The 14,326-nt window shown below is 38.5% G+C and overlaps 1 protein-coding gene across 1 annotated transcript in view; it reads left to right on the plus strand.

The window, feature by feature from the left end:
• The window catches only part of PDK3 (pyruvate dehydrogenase kinase 3), a 38,199-nt gene extending 32,357 nt beyond the window's left edge, over positions 1 to 5,842 (plus strand). Inside the window, exon 11 of the mRNA XM_081909023.1 lies at positions 859 to 5,842. Within this exon, the coding sequence (XP_081765149.1) occupies positions 859 to 1,002 (144 nt within the window). The 3' untranslated portion in view covers positions 1,003 to 5,842. The remainder of the gene's footprint in view (positions 1 to 858) is intronic.
• Positions 5,843 to 14,326: the final 8,484 nt, after the last annotated feature.

Consider the following 14,326-nt stretch of genomic DNA (forward strand, 5'->3'; position numbering starts at 1 on the left):
GCTAACACAGTGCCGGATTTAGGACGGTGTGGGTGGTTCTCCAATACAGGGTGCTGAGCCAAGGGGGCACTAATCATCTTCATCATCATCATCATCATCATCATCATCAATAAAGCCAACCCTATATATGGGTACTTACTCAAAGTTAGGCCCCAGTCAGGAGGGCAATTGAGTTGCATCAACTATGCCATAGTACACTTCAGAGCATGCACAGAAAGTGAGAGCCCCCCTCCCTGCCTTCTGTTCTGTACCTGCTCTCAAGTGCACTAACTTTATGAAAAGTTAAGGGAAGGGAAGGAGAGGAGAGGTGATCAGCAAGCTCTTGTGAGGAAGTAGTTTGTGATTCTGCCACCAGCTGATTGTAGATGGTGCTTTGATAGGCGAGTCTTGGGACAGTGTGTTGCAAGTCGCAATTCAGAAAGCAGTATTCAGTAATCAGTAACAACTGTCCAAAAGGAATTATTGTGAAAATAAGAAATATTTGGTGTTGGGGCAAAATTAGTCTTCGCTCAGGGTGCCATGTTACCAAAGTCTGCCCCTGGCTAACTAGGAACTCAGCTGCTGTAGGTAAAGCTGTATGTTGCCTTTGATGTCATAAAACTAAACATTTCTTCACAATTCTTGACCCTTGAAACTAGATATGCAATATCCTTTTCATATCAAAGTTCACTCATCCTTTATTTAATTAAACTCTTCTTTACAGTAACTCCAAGGCAGGTAGCAAAATGTTTCCAAATGAAACAGCATCACCAATTAACACATATTGGGATATTATATCCTGGATGTAAACTCCAGGTTTGTCCTCCTTATAAGTCTGTTCCCGAAACTTGATCGTGTTACTTTTTACCCTTTCTTTAGGCTCTTTCCAGTGAATCATTTGAAAGACTTCCAGTTTTCAATAAGTCAGCCTGGCGACATTACAAGACCACCCCAGAAGCTGATGACTGGAGCAACCCTAGCAGTGAACCCAGGGATGCTTCCAAATATAAAGCGAATCGATAACTCACCAGTGTTTTCTACCTGGATGGCAACACTTACGTTCGGAAATGAGTCTCTGCTTTGTTCCAAATCCCAAAATCCTCTAATCCACAGTAGTCAATATTTCCCTAGAAAGACCTGTTATGGGACTGAAATAGCAAGAACAGAGGAGATTTTCAAAGACTGACATCATGCATTTTTGGTGTGAATTATTATAAATACTTTGCCAAAACATGCTTGGTTAGTTGAGTCACAAGTGACAAAATAGATTGCACTGTGATTGCAGTTAGATTATACAATTGTATAGTTAAAAGGGTACTATTTTTTAAAGGTCGGTTTCTAGTCCTTTGTAAGAATTGGCAAAATTGTTTTGACTCCCTATTTGACAGTAGTGTCTTACACAGCAATATAATGTAACACGCATATTCTACTGTAGTTGAATGTGTGCTTAAACTCACATTGCTGCATTTTTATATGGTACTGTGTAATCCTACATTTAGAAAACAACTATGGGAGCTCTTCTGGTCTTGTCACCAAAACCAGTATACATGCTTAGTTCTTTCAAAAGTTATTGTACTTCAAAGTGATTCTTTCCACAATTCTAAAAGTTCATTTCTTTAGTGTTCACCAAACTTTCTTGTAAAGCACTGAAACTTTGCAATAGCTGTCCTGAGGTGCTTTCTTTTTTAAATACCATAAAGAACAGTAGCATGCTCATCAGTTTTGGGTACCTGAAACAATTCCTACTGACCAGGAAGAGAGAATTAATTTGGAATGTGAGATTCAGCACAACAAATATACTTTGTTGTAGGGAAGCACATAAAGAATCAAGCCAGTAAACATTTGGGGATCCAGCTAGATACTAAAAGGAGGTTGGCTTTAAGATATTGGTCGTTTCAAACCCATTTAATAGTAAAACTAAAATAATTCGTAAAAGGATTTAAAAAATGACGTGAAACCTTAGTAGACTAAACATTTGAAACACTGAAATAACTGTCTTTAAAAAAAAAATGTTTCTTCCAAGAAAGGGTATTATGCTGAAAGCTGACGACCTGCTTGAACAAGTCATTGTCCCAACTACTGCATCTGATACTAAGGCTCTAAAGAGAGAAGCATGGGTTCTGGCAACACCTTTTCACAGGAGCAAACCTAGAGTGAGGAGTGAGGGTATCAGAACACCAACATACATTCCTCGGTGTCTGTGTATTGTATTTGTATGTGAATTGTTTTGACAGAATATGAAACAGAATTTCTAATTAAATGCAGTTTGGTCTGTAAGGAAGACAAAGAGAAAGTTATGTTGACTTAAATTTTCAAGTAGCTTGTAAAAGCTTCTATACTATTCTTTATTCAAACACAGTAGAATGCTTAATTGGCAATTAAATCTGAGTACCCCAATTCCAACTGAGACATCTGAAAAGCATTACTTTTAAACTTACTGGGTTTGCATACCTTTGCATCAGTGGCTATTATATGCATGAATTTTAACCATGTTTATGACTGTTTGCAGTGTTTGCACTTATATGTCTTTCTGAGCAATATGTTCAATCTTTAAACTCTGAAAAATATCCTCATACATGAGATCTATGTACATTTTCAGTGGCTCAAAATTCAATTAAGGGGAAATCACCTTTAGTATGATTGTCAAACTGATAAAATTACAAAATATAATAACTGCATACAAATATGACCAGCATATAGATCTCCCAGTTTATTAGTGTGTAAAGACTGCCACTCTTATTTGGAAGTCATATCATGTTACCTTAATCTATCAATGAGATGGGTAGGATTTGCCATCAATAAGATGTTTGTTATTTCTTAGCTTTTAACTTGGGCAAGATAGGAATGGTGTAGTCATTAGAAGGTATATTCGGGGGGGGGGGTCAATTCAGTAATGAGTACAATTAGGTTAGAATCAATTATTGCAAAAAAATCCAAAACACCAAGCAACAACAACAACAACAACAACAATAATAATAATACTTAAGCACATTTTGAGTGTTCACAATGCTTTGCATTCTTGATTTCAGTAAAATGTGGCCATGTAGTTTAGTAACTCAAGCAGTAGTTGTACCGTCCTTATTACCACTGTGTCTTACCCTTGGTAAGTGAGACAAGCCTATTTGAAAGCCCTGGCTAGACCATTCTTACCAAACCTGTGACTAATCCAGTGGTGCATTATCTGTTTCTTGATTACAGGATCAAAAAGACCTATTGGATCCCAGATAATGAGATCAGCTTCTTCCTCCCAATGTTACATACTTATTTGCAAAATGGTGCATCAGAGATGATGCCTGGGGCCCTTGGTGACTAAGGAGACTTTCTTCTCTATCACTGCTCAGTTGTAGACACTCTATGTTGCCCCCAGCAGTGAACACTAGTGTCTAATTCTATTCTCTTGTGTGCTGATGCAGCAGCTAATAAAGTAGGTCTGTAAATCACATTGACTTTGCATAATAAGCTAGCACATTGATTAGAAGAGGGGGGCAAATTCCATGAATGTTACAAGTAAGTATGCTTGGGGGAAAATAAGGGGGGGGGTAGAAACTTACAAATGAATCAACCCACATTGAATTCAAAGGGATTGAAGAATGGAGTCTGCTGATAACTTTTTCTTTTTTCTAATTACGATTTGAAAGTCACTTTAGAGTGAAATAAACAGAGAAGATCACTAACACTGAAAGCTTTTAAAGCAGGAAATGTATCCCTTGACTCTTTATCATATATATTCCCTTAGGAAGCCACAGAAATACTGATGGCTTTAGCAGTTTTAAGTAGGCACCTTCTGCTCTTCCCTGACTTCACTACACTGTGAAGTATATTGGAATATATTGACTGTAAAGAAACCTTACAGAGCGGTTTCTGGGGAGGAATAAAAGGGAGCTATTGTCTCGAAGAGATTTAAACACACAAGTGTGTTTTTCTACTGAACAGTTAATTGAAGGATTTAGATTAATCCAGCAGCCATGTCAAAATTGAGCTTTGCCACAGCTGTGTAAAAGACACTCACTGAAACATATACAGTAGTTGCAAATGGCTTACAAACTACAAAATAACTTTTAAAAAATGAGAGATAAATATTGTGCCCATTTTATTGCTAACAAATAAATAAGGCTGCCTTAAACTTCAAAATATACCAGTGAGGTAAGCAATAAAACTGGTTCTCTCATCCAGCTTCTTTGTAGAATACAGTATGCATTTTTAGTAATACTCAAATTTTGATACCTTTTTTTTTTACTGTTTGCCTTTTGCTGTTAATTTATTTAAAAGCATTTGGATACAAGGCCCTGAAAGGTGCTGGATGGATGATACATTTTCACAGATTATACAAAAAGTTGGTAGTAGAGGTTACTTTGGGTAATATCCCCAAACTCGTGCCCTAATTTTTTTATACCTTCTGCACTATAACCCAACACTAGTTCACTCTTGTGTGAACATGCTAAGACGATCCAGCAAATTGTGTGTATGCAGCCTGCTTCTAAATGCAAGACTGTATTGGGCCACTAATTTATTACTGGCATTAGAAGTGGAATATAGCAGAGCCTTTTCAATCCTGTTCTAAAACTACAGACATGTTGGAAGCAGTTCCTCTTGAATTTCATTTTCCCTATATTGGGCTAAGACAATGTGTCAGTGAAGCTGCACCCCGTCCAAATCTGGGGTCCTCTGGGGGTGTTCAACTCACCCAGTCCTCAAAAAGCAGCACATAAATCATAATCTCTTACTGTTCTTCTCTTCCCTCCTTACATGTGTTTTTGTGGGAAGTTTTATGGTGGATGTGGGTGCACCATATAGCTCATCTCCTTGAACTCTGGCATTTTCTATCCAAACAGAATTGGAGAAAGTTATCTGCTGCTCACTGGGTGTTGGGAGCAAAGACATCTGGAAGAATGTCTGAGGCAGAAAATATTTTCCATATAGGAAAGGTTTTATAGGAAATGGAGCTGGCAGTGGTTGGAACACTAAGCTTCAGCTGCCAAAGAAACAGGATACTGCAGGATTATCATGCCCATCTATGGTCTGTTTATCAAGAGTTATGACGTTTCTTCCTTATGGGCAGCAGCAATAGCAGTGCCAAACCTTGGCAAGTATGGGAGGAGAGGTTACCTGTCTTGGAACCCTCCTCACAATAGTCTGAGAGCCTAGGATTTAGAAGTATCACAAAGTTCCTTCCATCATTGCCTTCCCAGCTGAAACTGGTCTCCCAAGTGCACAATTTGTAGGTTATCCCGTAGAACCCAGAGTTTACATCTGCTTTATAAACCACTTTAACTCTGGAGTAGGCCTGCTGAAATAAAGATACGTTTGTTTTAATGCAATTACCTTGTAGTGAAGTTGGTTGAGGATGATTGCTTACAAAAGCCATTTATATGGTATTTTAGTTTTATTAGAACCAGACTTGGAGAAGAAAAACAATTTGCTGCATATTTATTCAGGTAGAATGGGTTGAAAAGTTCGTAGCAATGGTTGAACAGGAAGAAAGAGGAGCATGGCTCAACATGTATGCACTGCATGCTGAACTTCCTGGGTTCAGTCACTGGAATCTCCAGTTACAAAGGTCACAGGAAAAAAGTGATGTGAATGACCTCTCCTTAAGAAATTTACTGCCAGAAAACTGAACTGAAATGGACCAATGCTCTGACTCTATGTAACGGAAGTTCATTTGAACTTGATTGGGTTACAGTATAAAAGAAGGGAATTCTCAAAAAGTCACTTTTTGAGGTGTTCTAAGCAGATGGATTTCTGAAATGCTTCCTGTAGCTAATGTTAGAATTCCAGATCTGCAGTATGCATCATTTAATTGTAAATGTTGCTTCCTTGTTTTTCACTGTGCAATAAAAAAATAAAATGAGATTCTTTGTCAGTTTTATGCATAGCTTTTTTTGGCTGCAACAGGAAGCAAATTTGCTTTGAAGTTAACCAACTGAAAACTGGACTTCCAAGTAAACATTTTAAGATCGAGATGGCTCACACTTATTGACAACTAAATTGGCTATATATAAAATTATTCATATTATATAAATTTTCCCTATATATCTGAGTTTTCTGTCAAGATCCCCGGGATTTTGGTTAAATAAAATGAGACATGTAGTCAAATACCAATACTGAAATACAAAATACTTGAAACCTTCCCATAGGCATCTGATTGACCACAATGAGAGCAGACTCTTCTTACATTATGAAAGGTACATGTGGGTATAAATTCTGGCTTCTTTCAAACACAAATGGGGTCTAGTCCCTTGCTACCCTTTGAAAAGCTGCAATTTATAAATGTCTTCATCCTTTATAACTGATGAAATCTGTAAGTATTTTCTGCTTCAGTATCTACCCCCAGAACAATAAAACACCTTGGTTGTTGGAAACAGTCCTGAAGTAAGTTTGTTACAATGCGAACGAACTTTGTTATGAAAGGTGCTCTGATGCTAAGGCAAAGTCAGAGTACTGCTAAGTTGTTTCCCCCCCTCAGACCTGCAAACATTGGAATCCTGCACATATTTAAAAGAGTAGGTTTTTTGTGAAAACATTTGAAAGCCCCTTATCTCAATACATGCCAAAAAGAAGCTGCAAATTTAGGTGTTCTGCTCCCTCAGTTCCTGTCAGCCATTTTGTTAACGGGCAGCAAAGGAGCTGCCATCTGGACAACTCCCGAAGAAATTTCCTTTGTTCCACAAACAGGAAGAAGAAGCGGGCAGATCAGACAAAAAGCCAACATACAATCGATCACAGGTGAGCGAAAACAGTATCCTTAAATGAGAGAGTTGCAACCTGGCTAGGTATACCTGCTCTCTTCAAAGAACACTTTCTCAGCTAATTGCCTCAGATATTTTTTTTTAAAGTATTATGAGATTGTCTGAGAGTTCTCCTAACTACATGGGTTGAACCATATACCAGACTAAGACATCTGGCTGACTGTAAGAGTAGCCGACAGTTTGGCGTCCTTTGAATCACTACCTCACAAGGGATGTCAATCTCTAGGCAGCAGGCAGCATAAAGTGCTTGCTAATATTTCTGTACAGAAGGTATGACTCAGCAGCTGTGACTGGATAAAATAATATGAGAACAGTTAATGGAGAATTCACTGTTTTGGATTGGCACTGTGGCTGTGGAAAGCTTACCTTTCCAAATAATTATACCATACTTTTACTATTTTGTTGCTGGATTAAAATATTATTTCCTTCTGTTCTCGTTTGCCCTGCCTGTGTCTTTCTGAAGCAGTGTTGTTTACTATGAGAGTCCTAGAGTCACAAGTGTGTGTGACATTACTGGAGACAGATGCTGTACTTCTTCATCCCATCTTGAAAAGGCCTACATCATTCTGAGGCTTTCTGTTTTGCAGGATTCATTATTATTATTATTATTGCTCCTGGGGACAAGCACCATCTAGTCCATTAAGTATGTTCATGTAAACTTAACTTCTGGGGTCCATGCTATAATGATCTACACTCTTTCCGGCAACCCCCACAGTTTAATTCCCTTTTCCTATTGAAATTTGATAGTTGTGTGCTCCTTTCTGGCACCGGAGCCCATAGCATTTCTGTTTTTTTAAAAATGAACACAATTCCTGTGCAACACCAGGGCCGGCCCTCTGATGAGGCAGAGTGAGGCAGCTGCCTCAGGCAGCAAGTGCTGAGAGACTGGGAGGGCACAGAGCTGTGAGTGCCATGTGGCCTGCCCTATATCCCCTATACTAGCTGGCTGTCCTCAAGTGCGGTGAAATATTTCCTTTCACCAGTATTGGAGTAAGATTCAACTGCCAATCCAAATGACTTCTGTATGTGCCTTGGGCAATGGTGCCATCATGTCCTTTCCCTCAGGCAGCAAATGTCTTGAGCCAGCCCTGGTTAGGATAGTTTAGACCAATACTAGTTCATGGGTGGGTAGACACATAGACACACGCCCCTTGGCTTGTCTAACTTGGTCTTTGTGTTAGTTTATTGGCCATTATCACCACCTTAGCAGTGTCAAAGCTGTGATCTAAAGAAAATGTTTCCTTGTGTGTCTAAGGCAGCAATCCAAGCCCACTTACCTGGGATGAGCCCCATTTAACTCAATAGGGCTTTCTTCTAAGTAAATCCATTAAAAGTGCACTTCTCTAGTAGTAGAAAACCTGCAGTGAAAAACTACCGGTATATGTGCCATAAATCTATCTTTTTAGGTTTGTTTTTAATTTATGTAACGCCTGGAGAATTTAAGGCTGCAATCCTATACCTACTTATCTGGGAATAAACCCTGTTGAACTCAATAAGCCATGCTTCTGAGCAGACATGGCTTGGATTACACTGTAAGTTTATTTTTTTTAAAACATCCAAGGATGTTCCAATGACTATGGAGGCAAAACTAAACTAGAAAAAGCTTTTCATGCGCAATTCATTTTCCAAGAGGTTAATCAACCTTAATTAGACATAGTTAGACTTTTGCCAGATACTGTAAATCAGAATAAGATTTAACTTCACAGAGAGTAATATATTCTGATGGAATGTTTATTAAGCAATTCTGTTAAGAAATAATTATAATTCAACCTCAGGAAGCTTAATTGCTATGAGTGTTTAGTGGATTGTTTTTCATGTCTAAATTATTTTTGTTTTGATAATTGGATTTGAATAGAGATGCAGTTTGTCTTCCTGGAGTTTTCTGTTTTTATTGAGGTGAGGAGCTGCAATGCATATGAAATTGATGTATAGTTTGAATTTTTTTTAGAAAAACCATTACAAATAGTCTAGCTGATTGGTTTTACCTTTTATTGCTTGCCATGGGGCCCTAAGTAATAAATAAAAACCATAGGAAGTTTCTAGCTATGCTGGTCCTATGGAATCAAAGCCATTAAAATGCAACACCTCAATGGTAGAGACCTTTTTATTGCTGTGAATCTTCACAGCTTTCCTCAAGGTAGCACTTCTGTTTCTTGGGATATCCCATTTTCCTAGCACCCATAACAGGAATGCATGGTAACTGGAGAAACAAACAAGTTTTTTAATTTCCCCCAAGCTGGTGCATTTGCTGCCACTCTGCGTACTATGAGAAATGTGGCTGCATGACTGTCAAACGACAGCATCTATAGGATTGTGCTTGTGGAATTACTGTTAGTTATAAGCACAGATGCAAACAAAGCTGCCTAATATCATGTTGTGGACTTTTATCAAAATGGCTTACTTGAGGCTTGATTTCCTTAGCACCAGTTTATCTAGAATTAATAACATTTTATAATATATGCCGATGATTTCTGCTACTGAAGAATCTTTCAAACTTTAAACATAGTTCAGCTGCATTCATTACCAATTCCTTATAGGAGTAGTATTCAAATGGACCATAGTTAGACATTTAAGCTAGATAACATGGAAAGCAATGCACATGAAATTGGTTTCTTGTTTGCTTCTTTGCTAGCCTGTTCTTGGTTCAGGTAGTCATGGGCAGCATGGAAGCCAGACCAAGGTACGGTAAGTAAGCTACGAAGTGTGCCTTGTCCTGCGACCTCTCCTATTACAAGTGGTCCCTTTTGAATCCTAGCTACTATTTCTACGTATTAACTACTTGGGCAAAGATTGTACTGTGATTAGCATTCGCTTGACTTACAAAGAGCCTGATTAAGCTAATGATCATCCTTATGCAAGAAATATTTTTTGCAGTTCTTTATTCATATCTGTGGTACAGTATGAATATTAAAAAAAACCTCCCCTTATTGGTTCTATTCTGAATAACATTATGCACACCTGAGGCCCTTCAGACAGCCAAATCAGAAAAGTCAACTCAGCATAAATCACCTCCGTAATGATGAATAGCTTTACATCTTAAAATAAGTATCAGATCACATTTGTTGCCGATTTGCATAAATAGGATTTTGTTGACACTTGACTTACTTAATCGTAAATTGCAGTGCTCCGATTTCTGGAATGTCTGCAAAAACTGAAACTCCTTGACTTGTAAATTTGTGGACAGCAAACATTCTTACAGTCCTGGAATATTATTAAAAAGGTATCCTCTCCTTTGTCTTCTTCCATACTGTGGGATTTGAGAAAAAGCCCCTTAGGACGCAATATACCGGTAGGTTCTTCAACTAAATTCTCTTGTTGGTGTTCCAGCCCATCAGCATTTTAGTGATCGGAAGCATGTGATAATGAATCTACTTTTCATAAGTGGATGATAGCTTTTATCACTAGCATTTAATTTGTTACATTGACTTTTTAATGAAAGAATTTGAGAAACGTGATCAGAGATTTATATAGCAGTGATAAAAGTTTTCCCCCTGTAAATTGCTCTACGGCATTTTGCAACGTTTATAAATTAAATATCTGGTTGTCTTTCTCTTCGGAAAACTGTATTTGCACTTGAAGAGGAAATAGTGAGGTAGACTAGGCTAATACATTAGGAATCAATGTATAAAAGTCAAGCTCACATCCACCTTGAGCTTTGGCTCTGGGAAATTCACAGGTTCCAGAAGCCTAAGAGTGTTTCTGTGAGACATTGCTTGATAGTTCGGCTTTGAAAAAGGGTAGGTAGACACATTGGCTCCATGCTACCTTTTACATGCTTCTTAGATTATTTTGATTCTATATATTCTCTCTTCTATCATGTGGTTGTTGGTATCTTTTATGTGAAATAAAACATATTCCTCACTTTACCATGCAGTGAGGTATTCCAGGGCAATTCCATAACAAGTCTCCATTTCAGTGAAAAAGTGTCTGGAGACTTAAGGGATCTTGGTAAAATTTGCTTTATTTATAAATACACATACAGAACATGGTGATGACAAGTACACTCCTCTAATTAGGTAGTGTAGTTGCTGTCTTGTATCAGATTCCCAATAATTCCTGCAGCCATGTTGGCTAATAGCAGCTAGATTTCCCAGCTCACCCATTCTTCTCTTATTCTTTGGTGTCTAACCCACAGAGCCTAGGGCTTGCCAATTCGAATCCCGGTGACAGGGTGAGCTCCCGTTGTTTGGTCCCAGCTCCTGCCCACCTAGCAGTTCAAAAGCACATCAAGTGCAAGTAGATAAATAGGTACTACCTCGGCGGGAAGGTAAACGGCATTTCCGTGTGCTGCTCTGGTTCACCAAAAGTGGCTTAGTCATACTGGCCACATGACCCAGAAAAACTGTCTGTCGATGAGCGTGCAACCCCAGAGTTATTCACGACTGGACCTAATGGTCAGGGGTACCTTTACCTTTTTATTTATCACTCACTATGCAACTTTGTTTAAATAAATAATAATGATAATAATAATAATAATAATAATAATAATAATAATAATAATAATAATGCTGCAATTTAGCCTCTGCAGCCCATTACTTCACTGAAAATTGTGTGGGGTGAGAAGACCTACTTGTGATGGATTGTTGTCGGTAGCCTTGCAAAATGAGTTGACAGCTAAGTAAAATATTCCCATCCTTCTGGAAACTTCCTGGCTGAAGAGAACACTATGTGCGCTCTGATTTAGAAGAGATAGCAGCTTCAGGATAAAATGTAAAGATTTGTTGGACATGACCATACTTGGTGTTCCTTGTCTGTAGCTGTAATCCAATAAACAAGTTTGGACTCTCCATGTTTTAAGAAACAGCTCTCCAATGCCAACAGAAATGAAAGGAACTGGGAAAATAATTCCTTTAAATGTATGGTGTGTATGCAGCCAAAGCACATCTTTATATAACACCATTAGCACCCCCAGTTTTTTACCATATACACTATGCATTAAAAGCACACGTGAAGCACATGACTCCCCCCCCAAAAAAAAATCCTGGAAACTATAGTTTAAGGGTGCTGGGAACTGCAGCTCTGTCAAAGGTAAAGGACCCCTGGGTGGTTACATCTAGCCGAATTAGACTTTGGGGTGCGGCACTCATCTCCTCTTTCTGGCCAAAGGAGCTGGTACTTGTCTGCAGACAGCTTTCCTGCAGCTCAGTATATGATGGGGTCTCTGTGTGTTAAACTATGGTTACCAGGATAATTTGGAGAAAGTCATGTGCTTTAAATGTATGTGTGTAAGCAGCCTAAATGGTAAAAAGTGAAAGATACTAAAGACATTAGGCAACACAGGTGCTTGGGCTCTGTCAACTGAAGCTACAGCTTGCCAAGCATAAAATGGGCTGACTCCAGATTAATGATCTTGCAGCTCCCTCTTTAGCCATTGGCATATTGGTCCAATTCTGGTGTGTGTGCATGCACATGAGTTAAGGATCAGCCAGAGCAACAGCAAAACAAAGAAAGTAAATACACTTCTCATTGTACTTCATTTACTTTCACGTGGATCTTTCGGCACATAAACAGCCTGGAACACATTCAAGTCAATATTAGTTAAAATTAAAAAAATTAAAAAGCCAATGATGCCGCTCCCCACAAAAGTTTTTAAACCCTTCTTGGTGGCTGAAGATAAGATTGTATACTCTGTCGTACCTGGGAATTGCTTACTGAAGTTTTTGTCATGGAAACAGAAACTCCTGCTCATCTACCAACTGAAGACATTATGTACATATATACATATATAAGGCTTTGCTGCTGGGCAAATCAATTGCATTTGTAAGGTACTGTACAGCATAAATTAAATGGTGGTTCTGGTTAGCTTTTCCCTTTGAGAATTAAGACCCACAACTGTACATTCTTCCCACATCTCTTCCACTAACCCCCCATCCTGCTAAAGTAAATATCCTTACATTTCAACTTTTCCTTTCTCACGTAAGCAGAGCTCTTGGTGAGTGACACCAGTGAGGATCTAACTGACTGCAGCTTGATTTATTTCTGATAGAAAAACTCGAATTTGTATAGATATGAAATAGAAACAAGTGCCCCCACAAGGCATGAGAGTAAGCACCTTGGAAGCCTGATGATGGTTTTTTATCAGACCACCCTCTCATGCATTGATGTCTGTTACCCCACAGGCTTTGGCATTGCTAATAATGAAAATGTAATGCATGTGGTGACTTGTGTAACTAGTTTGTTGTTAATAGAAGAAGACTGTATTTGTCTCTAGAAGATAAATATACAGAAAAATCTTCCCTTGTGTTCTTTTGGCAGAAAGCGAACCACCTACAGTTGCTTTAGTGTTTGAGTTTTTTAGCCTCACCATCTAGAAACAGCTCATGGTGCCTGGAGAGTTCTTATACAGAACTCTGAGTCGAACACTGAGAGAGACAAGCCCTGCTAGCCACAAAGGCATGCCTAGGTTGCTAATTTGGAGGTGTGGGGAGCAGGTCTTCAGAGATGGACAGAGATCACAAATTCAGCCCTAGTTAAATATCAAAGTACTCCAAGCTAGTTTTATGCTATGTGAAAACACCTCTTTGCTAAGTGTTGAAAGGCATGATGGGAGTAGATTTACAAGAGCCATTCCAGCGTCAAATGGGTTGCTTTTGTAACAAATTGATATCATGACCTTTTTTAGTTTCTATATTCTGTCCTGGATCCACACTGGAAATTCTTTGCTTTAGAGAGTTCAACAAACAAGTATGGCTTTTCATTACATGACTTCAAATAGCTATTGGAGGTGTTCTTCAACCTTGGATGTTGTTGGATTACAACTATCATTGGTTAAGCTATTTTGGGATGATAGGATTTGTAGTCCAACAAGATCTGGAGACTCTAGGCTGAGGAACAGCTATAAGGCCTTAGTGCAAGTATACTGAAGAGCTGTGGCTCTAGTTGTACTGGGGGGCACTGTAGTGAACTGCACATACACAGCTCATATGTTCAGTGTTGACAGTTGCATATAGTCAGATAAAAACTGCAACTATTTGTCATACATGCCATTGTCTGTGGTTGAACATCTACATTATCTTGTATGGGAGAGAGACATCAAACTAATATCTGAATGTAAATGAAATGGGATTCAACAGTAGCATGTGATATTCAGGCATATAGTTACACAGAAAGTTTACAACTATTCACAACTGATGTGTATTTTCTGACATATATTTTTCCTTGGTGCAGCATTGTTATTTTATTCTTCTTGTCCTATAGATCTATTCTGTAGATAAATCCTGAGAGAATGATGGGTTGGACCAGCTGGTAATGTGTTGTTCTTCATTCTAGTTACTGAAAGCTTAAACTTGCAATAGAGTGTGAAAATATATATATATATATATATATATATATATATATATATATATATATATTCAAGTCTAGAAAGCTTGATACCTAATATAATCATTATCTGGATGTTTGACAGATAGCAATGAAAAGGGAGAGGGTTAATGTGTAGCAACTTCCTTGGAAAGGTGAGCCAGTTCATTTATCTGTAGGGCTCAACTTAAACGTAACCAGGTACATATTGTTATTTGTCAACTGCCTAACAATTCCCCTGCATTCCAGGGACAGGAAGCAAACCCAGGAGGTTTACAGAAGGTCTGATACATGGTCGG

Source organism: Podarcis melisellensis (genome assembly GCF_964234715.1).
Source record: "Podarcis melisellensis genome assembly, chromosome: 4".
Lineage (NCBI taxonomy): Eukaryota > Metazoa > Chordata > Lepidosauria > Squamata > Lacertidae > Podarcis > Podarcis melisellensis.